The sequence below is a fragment of the Lepus europaeus genome, chromosome 1 (assembly GCF_033115175.1).
Source record: "Lepus europaeus isolate LE1 chromosome 1, mLepTim1.pri, whole genome shotgun sequence".
NCBI lineage: Eukaryota > Metazoa > Chordata > Mammalia > Lagomorpha > Leporidae > Lepus > Lepus europaeus.
In genome coordinates, this window is record NC_084827.1 from 43,932,029 (window position 1) to 43,956,413 (window position 24,385).

The 24,385-nt window shown below is 44.2% G+C and overlaps 1 protein-coding gene across 1 annotated transcript in view; it reads right to left on the reverse strand.

Moving 5' to 3' along the window:
* The window catches only part of RELN (reelin), a 581,586-nt gene that overhangs the window by 107,554 nt on the left and 449,647 nt on the right, over positions 1-24,385 (reverse strand). Inside the window, exons 25-31 of the mRNA XM_062213575.1 lie at positions 22,590-22,795; positions 20,674-20,845; positions 20,040-20,240; positions 12,560-12,792; positions 3,736-3,893; positions 1,997-2,204; positions 761-837 (exon numbers count right to left, since the gene is read on the reverse strand). Of these exons, the coding sequence (XP_062069559.1) occupies positions 761-837; positions 1,997-2,204; positions 3,736-3,893; positions 12,560-12,792; positions 20,040-20,240; positions 20,674-20,845; positions 22,590-22,795 (1,255 nt within the window). The remainder of the gene's footprint in view (positions 1-760; positions 838-1,996; positions 2,205-3,735; positions 3,894-12,559; positions 12,793-20,039; positions 20,241-20,673; positions 20,846-22,589; positions 22,796-24,385) is intronic.

The window sequence follows — 24,385 nt, forward strand, 5'->3', positions numbered from 1 at the left end:
AGCCAGCCTTTTGCATTTCTTTTGGAACTGAATCATTTGAAAGAGGTGGGTTTGACCTAGAGAGAGCAGTTTAGGGTAGGGAGAGAGGCAATACAGGACGATGTTGAAGGCATCAATTCTGAAACCAGCACGAGTGGTCTGAATCCCTGCTCATCCATACACTTACGCATGACTGTGTGCAAGTCACTTGTCTTCTCTGTTTCTATGTCTACAAAAAAGGACTTAGTAATAGTATCCACAGCAAAGGGCTATCAGCACCAGAGAAACACCTGGGACAGTGTTTGTCCTCTAATAGGTGCCCGGCAAAAGGCAATGCTTATTATCACCAAGAACAGCTCCTCCTGCGTGAGGATGAGGATTCTGGTACCCCTGGCATGTTTAGGCACAGGAGCAGAGCTTGATTTGCATTTACTCATGGCTTATGCCCAGAAGTTTCTAGTCTGCAGGATAAGTGGAAACGTTGCTGTTAACGCTTTCTGTTTTCTTCCCTGTGGAAAGTTACAAAAAATGAAGTTCCTAAAGCAAATGACTTCCTATCCTGCCTACACCCAGGGCATCTTGTAGTTTTCAAGGTTAACGCTCTGGATGAGGAACCTCAGGAATCTGGGCAGCCTGCAGAACCATTCTAGAGAGGGGAACAGAAGAGAGGGAATGACCCAGGGTACCACAGCATTTTCCAAAGTCCTGACCACACTTTTGGGAGGAAAAAGGATGACTTTTCAAGAGTATTTGTAATTGCTATGGAAATATAGCACCTTACCTTCATTTCTAGCTCTCGGTTTGCTGCAGGTAATACCTGAAGTTTTGCTTCCAATTTGTATGTAAAACTGAACGAGTCTATGGGGGAAAAATAACTTTAGTTTACTTACAAACAGGTGAGTTCAGAAAAGTATTAACACTTTGTATTTTGACACAGTAGGGAAAAAAAAGAAACCTCTTGTTAACTCACAAACACAGCTTTGAAATTCAAAGGGTGCAGGACAAGCAGAAGCTAGGATGATTATGGTAAGTTCCTTCTGTAACCGCTTAAAAAAGGTTGATGAATGCCATCCCTCACTTTATTCTGTAACAATGACTTAAAGCAAAAGGAAGCAACCTAACCCCATTCTATTCTGCCACTGCAATAGGAACTCCTGAAATCCAGATCGAACCATCCCTGGAAACTCAGGGGGAGGAAACATCCAACGCTGAGAAATCGGATACCGTATTTAGGTATCCTGGCTGGAACCGATTTGGCCTCAGCTGACTGGCGTTCTCACAACTGACACTCAGTGTGATGTACAGGGCATCTCTGTCCTGGCAACCCACACAGGGGCCCTGCTTGGCAGGCCTGCCTGTGACAGATGCGTGAGGAAGGAAAGGGAGTGAAGGGAAGAAAAATGGCCCAAGACCTCAGAGTTGAGTGAGAGAGGATCTAGAAATTCCAAACATCCCTCCAAACGCCCCCGGCCCCGTTTCCTTTCTTCCAGTGGTCAGATAATTTAATTGAAAAAGTAGTAGGTGTGCTACTATTTCATTTGACCTTACAAAATCCAAACAGCTCTTTATGTTACCAGTAGGTGTCAGTGTAGGGATCTTAAATTTCTGGGGCAGTTTTCAATAAGCAAATGCAAACAGGTAAATGAGGATTCATCATTTCTGGATGCAGAATTTAAAACTGGAGAAAAACCTTTGTGTCACATGGTACACATTAAGAATAATATCAAATAGTTTTCATGACAACAGGGTTTTTTTTTTTTTTTCATCAAGCTAATCCACACCAGACACATGGGTCTTGGTGATGAGTGTGTGCTGAGTCATGAATTGTGGTATGATTTTTTGGTAGAAATTACCCATTTCCTTATAAAAACAAATGCATGCTTAATATTTACTTATCGGAATCCCTATACGGAAACATCACTCTATGAATTCTTCCTGGAATGCAATGTTTCAGGTTAGGACATTGGGTGCAGTCAATAAAACATTAGTGGAGGATTGTCACCAACTGCCAACTGACCTGATAGTCCTGGTGTCCAGAGGGACAGTCCTGGCTTCCCTCTTGCCAGGGCCACTGAAGTAGAGGGACTTGCCGTCATTCAGTGTTCCACAGCCAGTTCCCACCTGGCCACCAGTTATCTTGTACCACAGTGGGCTGAGCTTCCCCTCGAACCTGTCGAACATCTCACTGTAGTTAGGGACATTGGACACACAGGTCCCGTGGGCGGCTTTGGAGAAAAAAAAGACACAGAGGGAGGTGGCTGTGTTGGAATCACGGAAGGCTAGAAGGCACAGTCCACATGCGGGCAGAGGATGACCTTGCACAGGCACAAGGGGGAAGCAGCCGCACGGAAACTTGAACTTCCCAACTCTCCCCCCACGACCACTGTCATGGTCATCATCCACCCGCGCATTTCCACAGTAAGTGCTCCTCAGAGGAACTGAGAGAGAGAGAGAGAGAGAGACATTTTGCATGTGTCTGTTTCCTTCTGACAAAAGATCAGTAAGGGGAGTTAGTCTCAGATTGAGAAAAAAAAAAACCCTAAAAAACAAAAACACCCTTGAGAGTTGGAGGGAGAGCACTCTGCACGGAAGGCCTGTGACAACAAATGTTTGCTTTCAGTCACGCTTGAGAGGAGAGCCAGGGCACTTAGCCTTTGGAAGTCGCCTCCAGGAGGTGTGCAAAAAAGAGGGTTTGAAGCTGAGAGTATTTTGTTACTCCTTCATCTCGGCTCCCTTTTCATTTCCACTCGTAGCAGCATCTAAAGCTGACTGTCAGCAGAAAACACTTTTCTTGAAAAGCTCTCTTTGGGCAGCCTTGACTTGATCATTTTTTAAATTGCATTTTTACTTTAAATGTATAAAAAGCTGCATTTCTTGTAAAAAAAAAAAAAGTAACATAAAGAAGTCAAGGAGACCTGCAGCCAAGGCTAATAATTGCTTGGGCTTGGGTTTTAGACAACAACCACCAGAGTTCAAAGCCCAGTGCCACTAATTCCTAACCGTGCTATTTAGGGAGAGTTACTAAACCTCTCTGTGTCTCAGTGTCTTAAAAATGTGAATAGGGGGCTGGCGCTGCAGCTCAATAGGCTAATCCTCCGCCTGTGGTGCCGGCACACCGGGTTCTAGTCCCGGTCGGGCGCCGGATTCTGTCTCGGTTGCCCCTCTTCCAGGCCAGCTCTCTGCTGTGGCCCAGGAGTGCAGTGGAGGATGACCCAAGTGTTTGGGCCCTGCACCCCATGGGAGACCAGGATAAGCACCTGGCTCCTGCCTTCGGATGGCTGCGGCGGTCATTGGAGGATGAACCAACGGCAAAGGAAGACCTTTCTCTCTGTATTTCTCTCTCACTGTCCACTCTGCCTGTCCAAAAAATTAAAAAAAAAATGTGAATAGGGCTGATGGTACTACGGTATGAAGCTATTGTTAGAATTAAATGAGATGGAATTAAAAAGCAGCTACTTGAATGCCTGGCATGAAGTTGAGCCTCAAGCAATGTCAACTATTATTGTTATTAATGATTGTCAATAAGTAAATCCTCTTTAGGGAGTGAAATCTGTGTTATCATGTTTTCTTCCTCAGGCAGTTGGAAGACTACAAAATATTTTAGTATCGATTGGGCCAGGGTGTCAGTTTTCTATAATTTTTATACTTAATGAAGAATAAACTCAAAATCTCTTCCTTTGGAAGGTAACAGGAGACTGAGTCGCTAAAGATGAGCATTTCACAAACAAGCCATCAGATGCATGCATTCAGCTTCACCTGTGTAGCCCAGGTCACAGAAACACACGCCCGAAATGCAGTCCCCGTGGCCACTGCAGTAACTGGGGCACGGCTCAGAGATGTACACCCCATCCAGGCCAAAGGCAGGCACGTTCTTCTGGGAGCTGCTCTCCTGGATCCATCGGAATCTGGTTTTGCTGTTGGGAAAACAACAGATCTGTTTCTTTCTCTTTTAATAATATTTTATTGAAAGTGTGTGTGTTGTGGGGAGGGAGGGAAGGTGGAAGAGAGAGAGAGAGAGAGAGAGAGAGAGAGAGAGATTCTTCCACTTGCTTATTCACTCCTCAAATAATTGGGCCAGGGGGAGCCAGGAGCCTGGATCTCCATCCGGGTCTCCCATGTGGGTGGCAGGAGACCAAGCACTTATGTCACCCTCCATTGCTTCCCATAAGCATTCCCAGGGAGCTGGACTGGAAACAAAGTAGCAGGAACTCCAGCCTACACTCTGATACAGGATGTGGGTGTCACAAGTGGTGGCTTAACTCACTCTGCCACTCTAACTGCCCCCAGATCTGTTTCTTGAAGCGATGTTGCATACCAAAATGCAGGGACATAGAAAAGTTCAGAAAAACTCACAAGAGGTTTAATGTTTGTTTGAATGTCATGCCTGCTTAATTGCACCTGTAATCTCTGTATCGTGTCTTTTTCTGATCTTTCTCAAAACGTGTTCATTTCCTCTTCCCCACAAATCCTTTAACATGGGGGATTATGAGACATTGAAGACTTTGGATGACCAGGAACATACATAGGTTTGACTTGTGTATTTTCTCACCCTACACATGATGAACAAATCCCAGAAAGACATCCCTATCTTCAACCTAATAAGCATTTCACCTTTCCATCCCTCCCATTTTATGTCTATTTCCAGCAGGGGCTCTTTGGGAGTTTTTGAAACTACCAATGGATTATTCTTTGTTACGATATGCATGTGGATCCTGGCAACACACCACTGGCAAGATTCAGAATTAGGGAAGAGTTAACCTTGTACTGACAGTGCTCGTCCCATCTGTGCCTTCCTTTCCTTCTTCACGTCTCATCTTCAGATTATCTATGAACCCCAGCAGCCAGCTGGGCTGCCCATGAACAAAAGAGGACCTTGTCACAGGGCTTCAAAGTCCTGGAACACCAGTGGGCTAGGCTGTTGCCCAGTCCTTTCTTCCCCAGAGCAGCCATTCAGAGGTCGCTAAAGAGAAACTCATCCCTTGGCTGGCGCCGCAGCTCACTAGGCCAATCCTCTGCCTGCGGCGCCGGCACCCTGGGCTCTAGTCCCGGTTGGGGCACTGGTTTCTGTCCTGGCTGCTCCTCTTCCAGTCCAGCTCTCTGCTGTGGCCCGGGAAGGCAGTGGAGGATGGCTCAAGTGCTTGGGCCCTACACCCACATGGGAGACCGGGAGAAGCACCTGGCTCCTGGCTTTGGATGGGTGCAGCGCGCTGGCCGTGGAGGCCATTTGGGGGGTGAATCAACGCAAGGAGGACCTTTCTCTCTTGTCTCTCTCTCTCACTGTCTAACTCTGGCTGCCAAAAGGAAAAAAAAAAAAAAAGGAGAAACTCATCCCAATTGCTTTCCCTTGGGACACAAACACAACTATAATCTCTATAATCTCATACCAGAAAAATACCTCACCCTTCTTAGTTCTTCGTACAAAGCAAATAGAGAAGATGTACCAGCATAGCTAGATTTCAATGTATTTTGCTGCCAATATGTACAGACTTTGTGAAGAAAAGTTTTTACTTACTTCTTTATATTTATTTGAGAGGCAGAAAGGCTGAGAGAGAGAGAGAGGGAGAGAGGGAGAAGGAGGGAGGGAGGGAAGGAGGGAAGAGGGGGAGAGAGAGAGAGTGAGAGAGAGAATATCTTCTCTAAGCTGGTTCACTCCCCAAATGCCCACAACAGCCGTGGCTGGGCTAGGCTGAAGCCAGGACTGTAACTCCATCTGGGTCTCCCGTGTGGATGGCAGGGACCCAAGTACTTGGGCCATCATCTGCTGCCCCCAGGATGCATTAGTAGGAAGCTGGAGCAGACACTCCACTATGGGGTGTGGGTCTTCCAAGCAGCGTCTTAACCACTAGGTCAGACACCTGCCCCTGCATAGACGCTGATGTGAAGTAGTATCCTGGTAAACAAGGGTGAAGAATCTGAAAGAGGAAAGATGACTGGCAGGATAGCTACAGACAGACACCTCCCGTGCCCTCTGTTACAGTGTAAATAACACGGCAACATCAGAATGTGTGTCTTTTTGGCTCTTTGGAAATTTGGCATAGTGACTTTTCATTATTTTCAGCTACTTTCGTTCTGGGAAAATTTGCAAAATGTAACCAAGAATGCTGTTTAGGAGATTTAACGTTTGTCAGGGATTGTCTATTAATACAAGCCTTAGTTTTAGTGCTAAGAGCAAGGTGAAAGTATCCAAGGATGTCCTTTGAAGTTCATTCAAGATATATTGGTCTCCTGTTTTAAGGCAAGAGAAAATTGATTTTAAAAACGGAGTGAAAAAATAAAGCCCACAGCTGTCCTGGAGTGGGCACTTAACCCAGTGTGATATAAACATTTGTATTTTATGTAACAGTACTTTGATACCTCGCTCCACTCCCAATTCCAACTTCCTGATGGCTCAAGTAGTTGGACCCCTGCCACCCACGTGAGAGTGAACCAGTGGATTGGAGTCTTTCTCTCTCTTTCTCCCTACCCCCGCCTCCTTTCTGTCTCTCAAATAAAAATTAGTTGTTCTAGTGTTATAGACCTTGGGGAAATGCCTCCCAGTGGAACTGTAATGTTATTTAGCCTGTGAAGATAGTTTCCCTCCGAAGGGAAGTTAATGCAACTGATGAACATCAGCAGCTGCCAATTTTCCTTAAGGAACATGTTCATGTTAAGGCTTCGGCTCCCCTTCCAAAAGACAGACTGCATGTTGGTGATGAATGAGAAAAACACACTCACTCCCCAGAACATGTCCTCTGGAATTAGAAGTCATGCTTTCTTCTTGTGTTCCCATAGTAGAATTCAGAGGAGCATGGATCCACAACTTGTGCCATACAGGAAGGAATCAAAGAGAAAGGACAACTTTCCTCCTGCCCCAGCTGTCCTGCTGGGACCCGGTGTGGGCATCTCTCCAGCTGCCTGCATCTTGGAAGAAGCAGACTTGTGTTTGGGCCCAGAGGCACAGAGAGCGTGCAGAACCTCACCGTGAGGGGGATTTCTGGAAGAGACTTTGGGAATGTGCTCCTGAATGAGGGCCATGGCTGTTTCTTGGGTCCTGTCACTTTCCTTACCATAATAAAAAAAAAACAAGTTCTGGACTGGCCAAGCTGAAGAGCTACCCCATTTGCAGACTCCCAGGCTCCTACAGTCCCGAGAAGCAGCACACACTGTTAGATACTTGAGAAGGCAGCTCAGTGTTAAGTAAGCCATATTCAAATAAAGAGACAAAACAGAATGAAACCAGATGCTCATCACTGAGTTAACAGGGTGAATCCCAGCCGGCGGTCCCACAAGGAAGACTGCATATCAGAGAGAAGACGCCAGGCATGGTTTCCTTATTCCCACTTATAACCTTGGCTCATTGGATTTTTGTTGGAACCAAAGCAACAAAGGTTTCATCAGCTTTAACATGAGCAACTTTTTCCTTCATTTCTATTTCTTCAAGTTGGACCTTGACCTGAGGCTGGCTTCCACCCTGCTCTCTTGTTCAATCTTGGGACTGAACACAAGTCATTTAGCATCTTCAGGATAAGATGAAGAACTGGTAAGTAATTCACTAAAGGGACCAGTGCTGTGGTGTAGAAGGTTAAGCCTCCACCTGCGATGCCCGCATCCCACATTGGAGCACCTGTTCCAGTCTCAGCTGCTTCACTTCCAGTCCAGCTCCCTGGTAATGCACCTTGGAGACAGCAATGATGGTCCAGGTATTTGGGCTCCTGCCACGCATGTGGGAAACCTGGATAGAGTACAAGCTCCTGGCTTTGGCCTAACCCAGCCCTGGCTGTTGCAGCTATTCAAGTGAATCAGCAGATCGAAGACACTCTCTCTCTCTCTATGTCTGACTTTCTAATAAATTACATAAATTTTAAAAACTAATCAGAGAGACCATCTGAAGAAGGGCAGAAATAAATGAGCATGTCTAAATTAGAGGAGATATAACCTTATAATTAATACTAGCGCATTTGTGCACTTGTGGTCTTCTCGCCTTTTCACAGGGACACAGCCAAATGCAGAGAAATGATTTCTTGCTGAACAGCATTGAATTGATCATGGGAAACATATTTCAAAAAGGAAAATGTATTCATTGTAGTTCATCACCTACTGCTTAGTCCTTACCTCATCTGACATCCCTTCAATCAACCAACATTTAGCAAGCACCTACAACATTTCAGGTACGTTGGTTGGGCTGAGCATACCATGGGCAGCAAAACTCAGATATGGTTTCTGCCTTCAGGCAGCCTGTGGTCAAATGCACCTGCACAAAGCAATGTACATATGCAACTCTGAGAACCACAGAGGACACAGAGCCGGGAGAACATGCCACAGAGGCTTTGACGTGACACTCTGGGAGGTCTAGGAAGAGTTTGGAGGAAGTGATGATCAAAGAGAAGGACTTTAATCTTAGGTAATTTGAAATAAACCATGGTGGGCTTCACCTCCCTTTTGTGTTGCATGTTTCAAGTGAGGGGGAAGAAGTAGAAGATAAGACTCTACCTCTCTGTCCCTTCCCCAGAGTTTCATCTTTTTGGGAGGACGGCTGAGTGATCAGGAGAATCACTTTCCACAGCTCACCCTCCTACCACCTCCCTTCCAGCCTTCCACTGCTGCATCTGCCTCTCAGATGAAGATGGGTCTTGTGCACTTGCTGTGCTGTGCAAAAAGCACAGGTGCTCTGTGATGTGGAGGCATACTGCATAATACCCAGCCACTGTTTCCAGCCACACCCAGAGATGCCCACGCCAGGCAGAATGCAATGAGCATGCTCCATGGCACACTGTCTGGATGGGGACACCTCTGACAGTCAGGAGAGATACCCTGACATATGTTTGCCATCACCAATGTCTTTCCTCTGTGGGCAAGAACCAGATGAATTAACAGGAGCACAAACGGCTCCTTTGAGAAAAAAACAGCTTAGAATTATTCTGAAAGCGTGATGCGCTAGTAACTATTATAAGCAAGTTGCCTCATGGCAAAATAGCTCCAAATTTTAACAATCTTAACACTCAGAATTCTCAGCTTTCCAACACTGCATTTGGAGATATCTGGCTTTAACATATTGCCCAAGAGACAACAACATCTCATTTACTTGGGGTAAAGCAGAAACATATTGACTATTAGTTAGCAGAGGGCTCTTCATCCCAAATGCCATCGGCTGGCAAACCGGCTGGCATTCAAATGAACCAGGAAACTAGATTCTAATGAGATAGAGTCCTTCTTCCCAAAGCTGAGGTCCAAGAAAATATTGATGCCTCAACACACTGGCTTATTTTGTGATGCTAAGCACAACTCTCTCTCACTCTTTAGCTATGGCTTTACCACTTGGGCTATTTCACCCAACATGAAACACACTGCAGTTTCAGATTCTGCCGTGTATTATGGGCTCTGGGGTAATCACACTGGATTGGTATCTATTTTTAGAGTGGTGTCTTCCACCACTCTGATATTCTAATCATCACAGCACAGAAGCACCACGTGATGCTTCGCAACTCCATGGGATGCTTCACCTGTCTACTGGGAAAAGCTCTGGTTGGGCCATGTTTCAGGAAAGCATGGGGTGGGGGGAGGCAGTGGCAGAGGTGAGAGCCCAAGGGCACTGTCATATGCACAGCTTGAAATGGGCAGAAAGCAGGACAGGATGGTTAATTGGCGGCACACACTTGTATGTTCTCATGGAAATGCAAATGTCTCCAAGGGTGAAGCCTAGAGGGTAGCACCAAGAGCAGAGAAGAACAAAGGATCAGGAGCCACTCTCATGGAGCAAAACTGTCACAGCCAAGGAAACTTTTGTATTCTGGGTACTGATCTTAGAGGAGGGCTCCCAGTAGCAAGTCTCTTACTGGCTTTCTGACTGCCTATGGGCCAGTGAGTGTTATGTGTGTCTGATTTCTTCCTTCTTTCTTTTTTTGAGTTTGGGGGGAGGTGTCCATTGTGGTCATCCTGTTACTGTATCATCACTTTATGTTGGCTACGGGTAGGGGAGTTAGCTTGTCTTCACAGGACTATGGATCAAGAGGAGCCATGTACAAGGAGGTGCATCCTTCTGACTTGATGTGGACCCTAAGATAGGGATGGAGCGCCTAACGCCGTGATGGGGTGAGACTGTGACGGGGCATGGGAGGACACTGAGTGCAATTTGCACATGGGGAGATGTGACCCCCTGGGGCTAGGGCAGGCTCTCATAGACTGCTTCAGTAATGCCCTCTGCCCCGTCCATCAGTCTCACCTCTGTTTGTATATGCTACCCTGTCATGTGACTTCGAGGCACTTCTTATCATAAAAGGAAGTCCATTTCCCCACCTTGTGAATTTAGACTGGCTTTGTGATGCTCTTTGATCAATAGGATGGAGTAAATCAGGACTTGGAGCTCCTTTTTTTTTTCTTGAAACTCTGGAAACACCTAACTGTGAAAAATATTGGGATGAAGACAACAGAGAGAGAAAGGCCCAGCTAAGCAGCTCATCAACTGAATGCACCAAACAAAGGAGCCCAGAAAAGACCAAGAGAAGAACCATTGGCTGATCCCACAAAACCACTGACATAATAAACCATTGTTGTTTAAAGTCACTAAATTTTGGCAATGTGTTGCATACCAATAGACAACTGGACGATTATCTTCGGTTCTGCTTGGGGAAATACACAAAGACCAGGGATGAGTTTTCAAACAAGCAATGCATCTACACAGCCCTGACCCCCCTTCTTCCACTGACTACGAGACAAGATCTGGAACAGCTGCGTGGGTGCAAAGATGGAGGTTCATGCATTTGTGAGGCAGAGGCAACCTGTCAACTCTGCACTGTTCACCTCTGGATCATTCTATGAGAAAGAGTGAACGTCTATTTTGTTTAAACCTTGTTAGGCATTTGTGTTCATGTGTTTCTGTTAGAGCAGCTGGGGTCTATATCCTAACTGAATCAGACTGCAAGCTGAATTCTTAAATTTTATTAAAGATGCTAAACCTATCAACTCTGCCACCTGCCCATGAAATATAGAAAGCATGTGAGCTTTTCTTTGATCAACCACGAAGAACACTGGCAAGCAAAGACAAGGAAATTACTTATAAATTGAGTCGGATCTCCTGACTCTTTGTTGAAATGGCTGATGTGTACAGATTATGTTTCAAGGTTTAGTAGATTAGCACTAAAACTTGGATATCCCTGGCCAAGCAAGTCTTTCCCTATCCAGGAAGTCTGCTTATCAAAGACTGTGATGTCATTTTCTGAAATATGTACACCTACATTATGAGGGAGGCAGAAAACACAGCCATTTTATCTAAACAGATGATGTACAATAAATTCGATGATCAATTAAATGAATGATGCCACAGATGGAATGGTCTCTGAGAACTTTATAAATAAGCCCGGTGTATGCACTGCAGAGATTTCGCCATGCTACCGGTCAGGATATGCTGTTTTGTTATGCTGTAGCAACAAAGGACCACCAATCTCAGGGGCTTAACTCAACCAAACTTTACGTCTTGCTTATTTTATGCAGTCAAAGGAGTCTGTCTACTGGAGACACGCAGAGCCCTAGACTGATGTAACCTACATCTCAATACATGCTTCCATGAAGCAGAAAATACAACAAAATACACATGGGCCTATCATATCCTTTGTTTCATTTCCATTCATGTGTCCAAAGATCATGACACACCCTAAAGGGTGTGGGGGAAGAATGATACTTCTACCTCGTTCTAAGAAGGAAGAAAGCTGGAAACACTGCTGAGTGTCATTGATGAGTATCCCAATCAGCACGAGGTGGTACAAACAGTGTCTTTATCAGCTCAGCTCTGAACAGAAATATCCTGGCTGAGTCTCAGTGTTATGTTCCAGGATTCAACTGAGAAGTGTCCACTTGAAGAATGCTGCTTTATTTTTTGTAAAGATGGATTGATCACTGTGTTACCCACTCAATCTGATACAAGAATACAGGCCATAAATTTGTTTCAGAATACTGAGCCTGGAAAAATTATAACTTTCTTTCTAAACACCACCTGCCTACTTTTTCTTTTTACTCAACAATGAGGACTAAATCATCCTTTACTTTCCTCCTTTGTCTTAACTGCCTGGAAGTTGAAAGTTAAATTTGTAGCCCTATCAATGAAGTCACTTGAAGTTCTCCATCTATTGAGCTCATTCCTTCTGCTTTCCTCTGTCAGTTGATTTTTAATTTGTCTCTCTATGGTTTGATTGTTGGCTTTAATTGGCATTTCAAGGGATCACTTCTATTACAAGACATCCCAGCTTGTCCATGTAACCAGGCAAGAAATCATTATGAATCTACATATCATGCAAATCTGATATCATGATGACTTGTAACTCTCCCAGTCTTTCACATCTTTTCTCATTGCTGTGCTCTGAGTGCCAAGAACACTACTTGGCACAGGTAGATGTACAAATATCTGTAGAATGAATGAATCCTGAAGCTGTCTCACGAGCAGTGTGGGCATGTGTATTCCACCTACTATGCGAATTTTGTCCCAGGGTTCTTCTTCTTGGACAGGTGTAATTAGACTGTATGAATTCTTTAAGGTTATGGAGATATTTCAGATCAAAGTACTGAGATAAATACATGTTCCCAACATGGCACCTAGGAATGACAACTTTACCTGGATGCAAGAGACCTTGGAATGACGATGGTGATTCTTGTCCATTCTTCAAAGTCCCCTGTGTGATATACGGTGGGCTCACTCAGTTCTCTGGAGCTTCCTTCGCAGCCTTTGCCTGCTGAAGCTGGGTAGCAGCCTTCTTTCACGAGCAACCAGGACATACCGGCATCATGAGAGTACTGCAGAAGGACCGGGGCAGTACTGCTGAACTGATCGGCACACCCTATGTTGAGCTGTTAGAAGGAAGCACAGGATGACACGAGGCTTTAGTTCCAAGTTATGATTCTGCAAATTAGGTGCTAGAAGCTGCCGTTCCACTGAGTGTGTACCAAACATACAGTGATGAGAACTGTCTAGCTTAACCAAGTCCTTTCTGTAGATCCTGGAATTCTTTGATCAGGTAAGCAATAGATACTTGGGACGAATCTTGTGCAATTACAGGAGAGACAAGAGAAGCACCATGGCTGTCATTCTGCAGTGCCAGACAAAAGAGAATAAACCAAGAAACTGCTTTCTGCTCACATCCCACAGCCTCTGAATGGAGGGAAGTTCAAGGTGGACAAGCAGCCATCCCCTTCAGAACACAAAGGTTAGCCAAAGGGACGGCTGTCCTGTCTGCATCCGGTCAGGCAAGCATCTTTAGATATTCCATTTTCCTGCCAAAGTTCGGTAAGAATTCAGTGTCGGCCGGCGCTGCGGCTCACTAGGCTAATCCTCCGCCTGCGGCGCCGGCACCCCGGGTTCTAGTCCTGGTTGGGGCCCCGGTTCTGTCCCGGTTGCTCCTCTTCCAGGCCAGCTCTCTGCTGTGGCCCGGGAGTGCAGTGGAGGATGGCCGAGATGCTTGGGCCCTGCACCTGCATGGGAGACCAGGAGAAGCACCTGGCTCCTGGCTTCCGATCAGCGTGGTGCGCCGGCTGCAGCAGCCATTGGAGCGTGAACCAAAGGCAAAAAGGAAGATCTTTCTCTCTGTCTCTCTCTCTCTCTCACTGTCTAACTCTGGCTGTAAAAAAAAAAAAAAAAAAAGAGAGAGAGAGAGAGAGAGAACTCAGTGTCAATTCAGCCGAAACAGCTGCATTTCCATCACATAATCCAGTGTCAGTGTTCTGTGCACTTGGGAGCAGCATTGGGTTAATGACATTAGAACTATGACGAACTATGCTACCCAAGTCCCATTGCCCTAGCAAAAATGGTTTCTGTTTTTGTTTTCTTTTCTGCTGTTTATATAGACGTATACATTTTGGTCATAAAGCTGAAGTATCACACGTCTAGAACATTCCTCCTACTTTCTATTTAACAATTTTATTATCACATACAGCACTGCAAATAATATATATCTTTTTTTTTCTTCAGTTGATGTGCTATGAGCAGACAATTCATAGCAGTAGATTTACTGAGTCAAAATGCAGAAGTACTGTGCATTTTTCAGGTTATATGTGTTTATTTTATATCAGTTGGGTTTAAGTCAGTTGTATCACAGTCCTGGGTATTACTCTAGCTTAATACAGTTTTTTCTTTTTCTTTTTCCTTTTTTAAAATAATCTATAGTTTATGTTTTTTAAAGATTTATTTATTTATTTGAAAGAGTCACACAGAGAGAGGAGAGGCAGACAGAGAGAGAGGTCTTCAATCCGCTGGTTCACTCCCCAATTGGCTGCAATGGCCAGACTGAGCTGATCCGAAGCCGGGAGCCAGGAGCTTCTTCTGGGTCTCCCACATGGGCGCAGGGGCCCAAGTACTTGGGCTATCTTTTACTGCTTTCCCAGGCCATAGCAGAGAGCTGGATCAGAAGAGGAGCAGCCAGGACTAGAATCAGTGCCCATATAGGATGCTGGTGCTTCAGGCCAGGGCGTTAACCCACTGCACCACAGTGCCAGCCCCTTATACAGTTTTTTTCTAAATGAAAAAATATATCAGTGAATATTATTAGGGTTGGGTTTATACTTTTTGATAACTGTCAATGTTGGTGTCATTTTCTGATACCTAGTTATATTTCATCTTAAATGGATAGTCTATTCAAATCTTTTTCATTTGTTGGCCACAGCCACCATGGGCTTTTGTTGCTCAGGACTTTATAAGGAGGAATAGCCAAATTTCATGGAAGGCAATTTAAGGTCAGGATGCTAAAGGACGTTATACTAAGGACTCAATAAAGGTGGAGCCACAAAAAATATTGGGCCAGAGCTCAAGAGGTCAACCAGCTGGTCCTTGTGACTTAAGGCAGCTTCATCTAGTTTTTCAAAAGACGACTCCCTGTCTTCCTTATTTCCATACTCAGAGCTTTCTATGCCTCTCTCAGAAGGATTTATAATTTGGCCAAGTAGAAATTTTATTATGACTCACGTATGCAATCGCCTCTCGGCCTTTGGCTAAGATCAAGTGTATGACTCACGTATGCAAGTGTAGACCATTAAACCTCAAAAATGTAATTAAAGATGTAGCCCCTCAAATGCATGATGGAAATCTATCACATGCATTTATTTTATGGCTTGCCCATCAGTAGCAATAGCCTTTGGCTAGAATGTGATCAGAGTAGCCACATTTAGCCTGTTTTTTGTCTTAAATTTATCATTGTGATAGTCACTGTTTCCTTTTTAAAAATTAATTTATTTACTTAAGAGGCAGAGTTACAGAGAGATGGCAAAACAGAGAGAGAGGTCTTCCATCAGAGCTCCTCAAATGGTTGCAACAGCGGGAGATAAGCTGATCTGAAGCCAGGAGTCAGGAGCTTCTTCTGGGTCCCCCATGTGGGTGCAGGGGCCCAAGCACTTGATCCATCCTCTGCTGCTTTCCCAGGCCATAGCAGAGAGCTGGACTGGAAGAGGAGCAACTGGGACTAGAATCTGGCACCCATATGGGATGCCCGCACTGCAGGCAGAGGCTTAACCTACTGTGCCACAGCATCAGCCCCGAATGTCACTGTTTCTACAGCAGAGAGGTTGTTGGGACTTTCAGAGTTTTAGGAATAAAGTAATGGGGGTGGTGGAGATACATCCTCAGGTATACTAAGTATATACTTCATCTTAAGCTTTCCATTCAGGATTCATTCACACATTCAACAAATGTTACTGATCTGAACATCAGATACATGCTTATGTTTCACCTCCCTTTGAAAACAAAACCAAAGGAAATACAAATCCTCCCTGAGCTTTGGTCTGCCTTTAACCACACAGTTCAATGCCATGAGAAAAAGGCCAGGTACATCATGCTCCTTTGCTCACCATTCTTTGGTCAACTGTAATCTGCTTTTTGCCCTTACTCCTCTGCAAAATTAACAAGGAAACCTCTATCTAACAACATCCAATGGGGAAATCTAATCCTTACATCACTATTCTCATCTGTTGCTTCTAAAATGGTTAACCATTTTTCTTTTACTGTTATTTATTTTATAGATTTATTTATCAGAAAAACAGAGCGAGACACACACATACACACACACACAGAGAGAGAGAGAGAATATGAAGATCTTCCATTAACTCCCCAAATGGCAGCAACAGGCGACAGCTGTGGAGATGAGTGAGGCTGAAGTCAGGAGCCAGGAACTCCATTCTGGTCTCCCACAGGGGTTCCAGGGACCGACGTTCTTGGGCCATTATCTCTGCCTTCCCAGGCACATTAGCAGGGAGTTGGATTAGAAGTGGACTAGTCTTCAAACAGTACTTTATACTTTGAGTGTCTGTGTGGGTGCAGTCTGTTGAAATCTTTACTTAGTATATACTAAGTTGATCTTCTGTATACAAAGATAATTAAAAATGAATCTTTTTTTTTTGACAGGCAGAGTTAGGCAGTGAGAGAGAGAGAGACAGAGAGAAAGGTCTTCCTTCCGTTGGTTCACCCCCCAGATGGCTGCTACAGCTGGCGCGCTGTGCTGATCTGAAGCCAGGAGCCAGGTGCTTCCTCCTGGTCTCCCATGCGGGTGCAGGGCCCAAGCACCTGGGCCATCCTCCACTGCACTCCCGGGCCACAGCAGAGAGCTGGCCTGGAAGAGGAGCAACTGGGACAGAACTGGCAGTGGAGGATGGCCATTTGGGGGGTGAACCAACAGAAGGAAGACCTTTCTCTTTGTCTCTCTCTCACTAACTCTGCTTGTCAAAAAATAAATAAATAAATTTAAAAATTTTTTAAAAAAGTGGAGCAGCTGAGACTTGAACTGGCACTTTGATACCACAAGTGGTGGTTTAATCAACCATGTCACAACATCGTACCCCAACCCTTTTATTAATCATCTACTCTGCTTTAAGTGTTGGACATTCTGTGGATTCCGTTTTTGGCTTTCTTATCTTCTTCCTCTATGCGTGCTCCCCAGTCTCATTCACCACCATGACTCCAAGTCCCTTCTGAAGTCCTATGACTCCCCTGAGATCTCTCTTGTGTTCTCTAGACAAATGCACCTAATGTGCATTATTGCTTATGTCCACGTCAGGAGCCAGCAGAGCCCCCAACTGCACACGTCCCAGCCAGTTCTCACCCTCCTCCTCCCTGAAAACAAATCCACCTCTCACTGCATTTTAGTGACTAAAGCCAGAAACATGAGATTCATTCTAGAATCCACTCTGCCATCCAAGAGATCGCCAAAACCTGACTATCCCAACATCTCTCCAGATTATGTACTCATCTTTATAACCCATGCTATCCCTTAATCTGGCTTTCGTATTTCTTACTTTGATTACTGTTCTGGCATCTTGTACTCTAAATATATTTAAAAATCTGAGCACTTCTCTGGGTCCCCTTCACTATCCAAACCACCATCAACTCTTACTTGGATCATTCCGACAGCTGTCCACTTGTCTCTCTGTGCCTACCTTTGCCTCTGATGGTGTACTCCCAACAGTGACCAGAGCAATTCTTTAAATGCCCGAGTCAGGACACACCACTCTGCAGCTAGTGGCTTTATTCAGAAGTCGAAGCCTGACCTTACTTCTACCTGTCCTCCTTGATCACCTTCTCTGCTCTCCTTGTAACGGCATCCTCTTGTCTTCTAGAACTTTCTGAGAAGAATATGATCTCAAAGCTTTGGTTCATTTTGTCCCCTGGGCCTGAAATGGTGTTCCCCAAATAGCTGCATGACTCATTCCTTTAGTTTCAGTAGGCTGCACCTTAAATATCATTTTATTAGTAAGGTCAACCTGACAATCCTGTATAAAATGGTATCAACCCTCTAGCACTCCGTTCCATTCTCTATCTGTATTCTTTGTTTTTCCTTTGGTATTTTTATACTTTAGAAAACACAGTCTTTAAAATATTTGCTGAAAGAATGAATGATTGTACTTGCTGAACGGATTTATCCTCCTGTTAGTTCAACACCCATACTTCTGCCAAGATGATCCTTCTAAAACACAGGTCTGATTCTGACACTCAATGGATCAAAAAATCTCCCATGACTCATATGATCTTGAGATAATGTCCAAATGACTTGATGTAGAGTATAATGTCAACAAGGTCAAAAACAAATCTCCCCTTGCTGCACATACTCCATACTCCTCAAAGTTTCCAAATGTTAAGGCAATTTGGATGCAAGTTAGGATGCTACTGGGGATGCCCACATCCCATATCAACTGCCAGGTCCTGGCTCTGTTGTGATTCTAGAATCCTGCTGATGTTCACCCTGGGAGGCAACAGGTGATGGTTCACAGAGTTGGATCCCTCCACCTATGTGAGAGACTAGGATTGAGTTCCTAGCTCTTGGCTTTGACCTATAGCCCAGCTGGGGCCGTTGTGGGCATTTGGGGGAGTGAACCAGAGGATAGAAGCTCTCTGTGTATCTATCTGTTGGTCAAATAAACACAGAAAAAATTTTTAAAAAGTTTTCAAATTTGTCATTCTCATTTGTACTTTCATTTATTTTTTATCCATTTTCTCATCTTGTTCTCTCTGACTGGAGTTTCTTTCCCTCCACTCTTCAGTTGGCTACATCTCTGTGTTTCTAGAAGCTTCCAGTTTCAATCCATCCATCCATCCATCCATCCACTCACCCATGCATATATCAGGAACTACATAAGGCACTCCTGAGGCATCTAGAGGCTACTTCTACCATAGCGCTCCTGTGACTGTACTGCAATTGTTCACTTTTCTGACTCAGCCACTAGTTTCTGAGTTCCTTCTGGGACCAGGGCTGTATTTTTCATTTCTATATTCCAACCACCTCACATTTATCATATAGCAAGCAGTCACAGAAAATGCACCAGCCCTGCATTTTTCTCAAAATGGCAGCAAAAAAACCTTTTCACAGGTTTTACACATACATTCATCATAAGCCCACGAGTGACCCATGTTCTATACCTATTATTAATGAATAGCCCCAAATTAATAGCCTTCTGCTGGTGTGCTATGAGAATTAGGATTTTTCTTAAGCATTATGCATTCTTGCTGGTTGTTCAAGTACTTGGAATGTTTAACCATTTGCTCTGTCTACATTGCATTTATTTAGATACCACTTTGTAGTTTTTTACACCTACACTGCCATTATATTGTGAATAATTAAATAGAAAACATGCCCGATGAGAACCAGCATAGTATTCTGGAAATGTGTTTGCTATCAACGTTTTGTTAGCATTTTAGGTGGTATTAATAAGTGAACATAGATTTATATCGGTTACTGATTGCTTTTCATTGCAATTTTACATCAAAATCTAAACAAGGAAGGATGATGTTTCACTAGTCATGATATTTATGAGTAATTTGCTTGTTGACAGACCTGTGGGAATCACATTTGAAGAGTTGCTTATAAACGTCTCATCTCCTCCATAGCTGCTCTTGTAAACTACTTACCCTCGGCATCCTGGCATAAATGTAGGGACCATGTAGTTGTGCTGGCTCATTAAAATTGCATTACCTTTGACCCCAGAATTCACCAATGGGATTTCCTTATAAACACAATGAAATTTTGATTAGGGATCTGAAAGAAGCACTTGTCAAAGTAAATACTCACTTCATGTGGAGATGTTATCACGGGGCTAAAAGCATCAACCTTTTTAAGCGAATGATGACAACTGGAGTAAACACTGACTTAAAGCAAGAAAAACTGTTTGAGAATCCTACAGCGAAAGCAAAATGTCCCAAGTCTAAAAACCACTATGAGACAGAAGAGAACTTGTCATCATGATTCAGAAGCCTGGGGCTCACTGAGTCCTAACCAGACTGATGTCCTCAAAGTCAATATTTTATCTTTAATTCTGGTAGAGCCTCATCAATGCACAGCCACGACTTCTGGGATTCCTTAAAAATGGATGAACCGTGTTTCCCAGGGGTAGAGCCCACAAGCTCTGCTGTTCCAAGACTGCCAACCCTTTGTTCACCTTAAAAACTGGTAACCTGTGCTCCTTACCAGTAGAGCTGAAAAGCTTGTCCCTTGCAAGATCATCAAACCCTCATTCAAGTGAGTCCCTTCTTTCATACAACGTGAAACATTTGTGAGTTTCATTTGTGGTTCTGGAAGAGGTCAGGCTCCTTACTCTGCCCTGGGGGGAGGTTTGTGCATAAATACCTTGAACTGCAGCACATATCCAGGTTTCAGGGTCAGGTCTCGAGTTACTGCAAACCGATCTCCATCTGATTTGCCAAACACCATGGCTGACGGCGTGGCGGCACAGAACGTCTCATTCCTGACCATCCCTTCATTGGCCAACATCAACCACACACTCATCTGATTCATAGGGTAATCAAAAGCTGGCTTCTCATAGAAGTTCTAATAGAGGCAAGACAAGCAACACAGGAAGGCAATTTGAGAGCTTTGGAAACAAGAAAGGAATTTTCAGTTCAAAACATGCTGGGTCATGTACCATTTGCATTTCTAGGATTTCTTAACATTTTTTAAAAACTGCCATCAGCTGTCTCTCTTGATGTTTTAACAAGTGAAATACTTTGCCACTGTGTATCTAATCATTTCATAAACACACTGACAACTTTGCTTGATGACTTGGCCAGAATGCATAGTCTTTTTCCATCTAAATACGCCCTGAACTGGTAGCCTCAGAGAGTTCACAGACATAATGTGCACGTATTGAACTCAGAGAACACGTTCAGCGTCAAGCACTAAATACATAAGGATGGGAGGAGTTGTTCATCTCATCCACTCTCAGAATGCTCTGCCTTCTTGAGTTCACACATGTGAGCAATACCTGGGGTAACGTTGGGTTGACCACGGGGATGACCTGCTTCTGCTTCTCGGACAGAATGATGATGTCATCGATGGCCCACTGGTCGTAGTCCTCCCCCGAAAAAACTGGCTGCCACCAGCGGAACCTGGTGCAAGGGGTCTTCGCGGCAGCTGGCAGCTCCAGATAGACAAACCTGCATGCAAGCACATCACTTCCAGTTGGGAACAGTAAAGCCACGCCTTCCTCTGCAGCTGCTGACATCATACAGGGGAGCAGGCATTTGCCCTAGTGGTTAAAATGCCTGCATCCCACATACGAGTGCCTGGGTTTGCTGCTGGTTTCCAGCTTCTGACTCCAGCTTCCTGCTAATGCAGCCCCTGGGAGGCAGTGGTGATGGCTTAGCAATTGGTTCCTGCAACTGGGAGACCTGGATTGAGCTCCTTGGGCTCCTGGCCATTGCTGGCATTTGGGAAGTGAACCAGCAGGTGGGAACTCTTTCTGTCTCTCTTTCTAGTAAATAATATGAAAATTAAGATGACATGAGAAAGTTAAGGTTTCTTTGATCCCTTGATAGTTTTGAAAAGTAAGTTTGCACAGATCAGACAAGAGTTTAACATCATGAGTGAAAGTTGGGGTCATGTTTATTTCATTTGGAATTGTATCTTTCGGAAAAGGGGAAAATATTTCCACTGAGTTTGATTTGTTGAAGTGCATTTTTTTTTGAATTCTAAAAAGTGTTTTATTTGCTCTATAGCTTTTTAAAAACTTTTATTTAATAAATATAAATTTCATTCCCCCCATAACCTCCCTCTCACCCGCAACCGTCCCATCTCTTACTCCCTCTCCCATCCCATTCTTCATTGAGATTCATTTTTAATTATCTTTATATACAGAAGATCAACTTAGTATACACTAAGTAAAGATTTCAACAGTTTGCACCCACACAGATACACAAAGTACAAAGTACCGTTTGAGTAGTAGTTTTAACATTAATTTGCATAGTACAACATCACAATGGTCATAACCTTCGCAGGAAATATCATCAAAATTATTCTTTCATATAAACTTATGAACCTTAAATCTAAAAAATAGGTGTATTTCAAGTGGTATGTTTAAATATATTTAATATGTAAGAATTGGATTTATGTATTTGTCAGTAGTAATTTTTCAATACGAAAGCTCAGTTGTAATATGCAAAACAACACATATTAATATATTAAAGCTTAATAATGACTGGGAATTAGCATATAAAAATTGCATTTTTTGTGTGAAAGTGAAAATGCAAAGAATATAAAAAGTGATACTTTAAAAGTGATATCTTAGAGTAGATTTTTAATGATACTTAGTATATGTATTATGAGTATAAACAAAATACTGTGTTATCGCAAAAGACCTGGATTTAAATACATATAAATGCATGAACGGTCTATATACTACTTAATACATGACTCATTTTCCCAAACTCTTCAACAGTCACTGCCTAACACATTTTGTAACATATATCCCCCAGCCATCAACAGAGAGACAGGGCTGGGCCAGTAAAACACTTTAGAAAACCCAAACTCCACAGGCTCATTTACACACTTTTAGGATGAGCCCTGGGTATATCCATGTGAAAAAAAAAATCCATCTTGCCATGAGCTCTAACAACGGAGCATTTTTTGTGTGCATGTGGACATGAGTGGAACAGAACACTGTGCCTGGAATGTGTTTGTATTGTGGTTTCTTTGCACGAACACTGGCTGGACATCTGACCTTTCCTGTAGCCACAAATCCTTTTCCAAATGCTGAAAAGTTCAAACATGAATACAAACACTTTCCTGTCACTTAAATGAAATGAAATCTTTACACACCGGGCTGTCCTTCAGGTTCAGTATGGATGGGTCTGTCTGTTCTTGGACAGTGAACAAGGGGACCTCCCCTGGGTGGGTGGTTACCTGGGCTTGCTGAAGTCTGAGAAGTACATCTCGGCCAGCAGGTGCCACTGGATGCCACCGTTGTTGCTGTACTGCAGGAGGACACCCTCCTCTCGGCTGTCCGGCTGGTTGCAGGCAGCGCTCTCCCCGCCTATCTGGATGTAGAACTGGACGAAGTCCACCCAGGAGGTATCCAAGTCCCAGCTCACCAACTGTCTTTTCCCAGCCTTTCCACAGGATAGAAACAAAAAAATCACAGATCCAGTCATGTGGGAGTTCACTGGCATTCTGCTGTTTCAGTTTCAAATTCACATGTGTACCCCAGGCTCTGGCGAAACAGTGTTGCCCCTCTTTAATCATTCATTGAGAGGTGCAAGTTAAGCCATTGGGTTGTCTCTGCTCTGGTTATAGGAACATTTGCTTAATCTGTCCCTCAATGATTCCTAGACTCAGTTATGAGATCCTTGGGAATTGCTAATTACACCAAACAGTACTTCGAAGTTAAAAAAAAGCCAGATTAGTTTTAATTAAAGCCCTCTCAATCCTTGCTTGGTAATTCTACTCCAGGCAGGGTAATGCAGAAGAAAGACCACATATTTTGAAATCAGTGGGAGCTGGGTTTGAATGGCAGCCTATTAGTCATATGGCAACTTGCATTTTCTCAAAGGTACAATGAGGATAATAATACCCTCCTCTTAGGTTGCTATGACAATGAGAGAGATGGAGCACCATGTTGCCTGGAAGACAGCGTGCCCTCCTGAGCAAGCATCCCAGACACAGGCCCTGACTCTTCCCTCCTGTGAGAATCAAAGCGAGACAGCCAAGACAGAAACTTCTTGAAACAGAGAAAGAGTATGCAAGTCTTCAAGTTTCTTGGGCTCTTGGTCTCTTTCTAAAGCAAAGGTTGGGAACAACCATGTATACCAATTTTTACAACCATGGACTTTTTTTTTTATTTGACAGGCAGAGTGGATAGTGAGAGAGAGATAGACAGAGAGAAAGGTCTTCCTTTGCCGTTGGTTCACCCTCCAATGGCTGCTGCGGCCAGCGCATCTCGCTGATCCGAAGCCAGGAGCCAGGTGCTTCTCCTGGTCTCCCATGCGGGTGCAGGGCCCAAGGACTTGGGCCATCCTCCACTGCCTTCCCGGGCCACAGCAGAGAGCTGGCCTGGAAGAGGGGCAACCGGGATAGAATCCGGCGCCCCAACCGGGACTAGAACCCGGTGTGCCGGCGCCGCAAGGTGGAGGATTAGCCTATTAAGCCACGGCGCCGGCCCATGGACTGTTCTTAGAAGTGTGAAAATTTCCCTCAAATCCAGGAACTCCTTCCATTGTTCAGACTGTAGATGGTTTCATGCTAGTGGGAATGAAGGAAGGTTTGCTCATGGGAGTCTTTCCCCAAAACAGGGCCTGCCAAAGCTAATCCAAGGATTTTTCTGAACTGGTCCTAGTTTGCAATAAGTTCAATTAAAGGTTTAGGATGCCTGGGTTTCATTCCCAGCTTCAGCTTTCTGTCAGTGCAGACCATGGAGACAGCAGTGATGACTTGAGTACTGGGGTTCCTGCTACCCCTGTGGGAGGCATGCAGTTGAGTTCCTGGTTCTCAGCTCTGGCCATTGTAGGCATTTAGGGAGTGAACCAGCAGATAGGAGCTGTTTATCTGTCTCTCAAAGAAAAAAAAAGTTAAAAATAGAAACTGAGATAATAGAGAGGAAAAGGCTCTTCACACTTATAATTTAAATGCTATTCTAATCCACTAAGCTAATTAAGAAAGTGCATCAGGAGTGGGTGCTGGGGTGAAGTGGGTTATACTGCTGC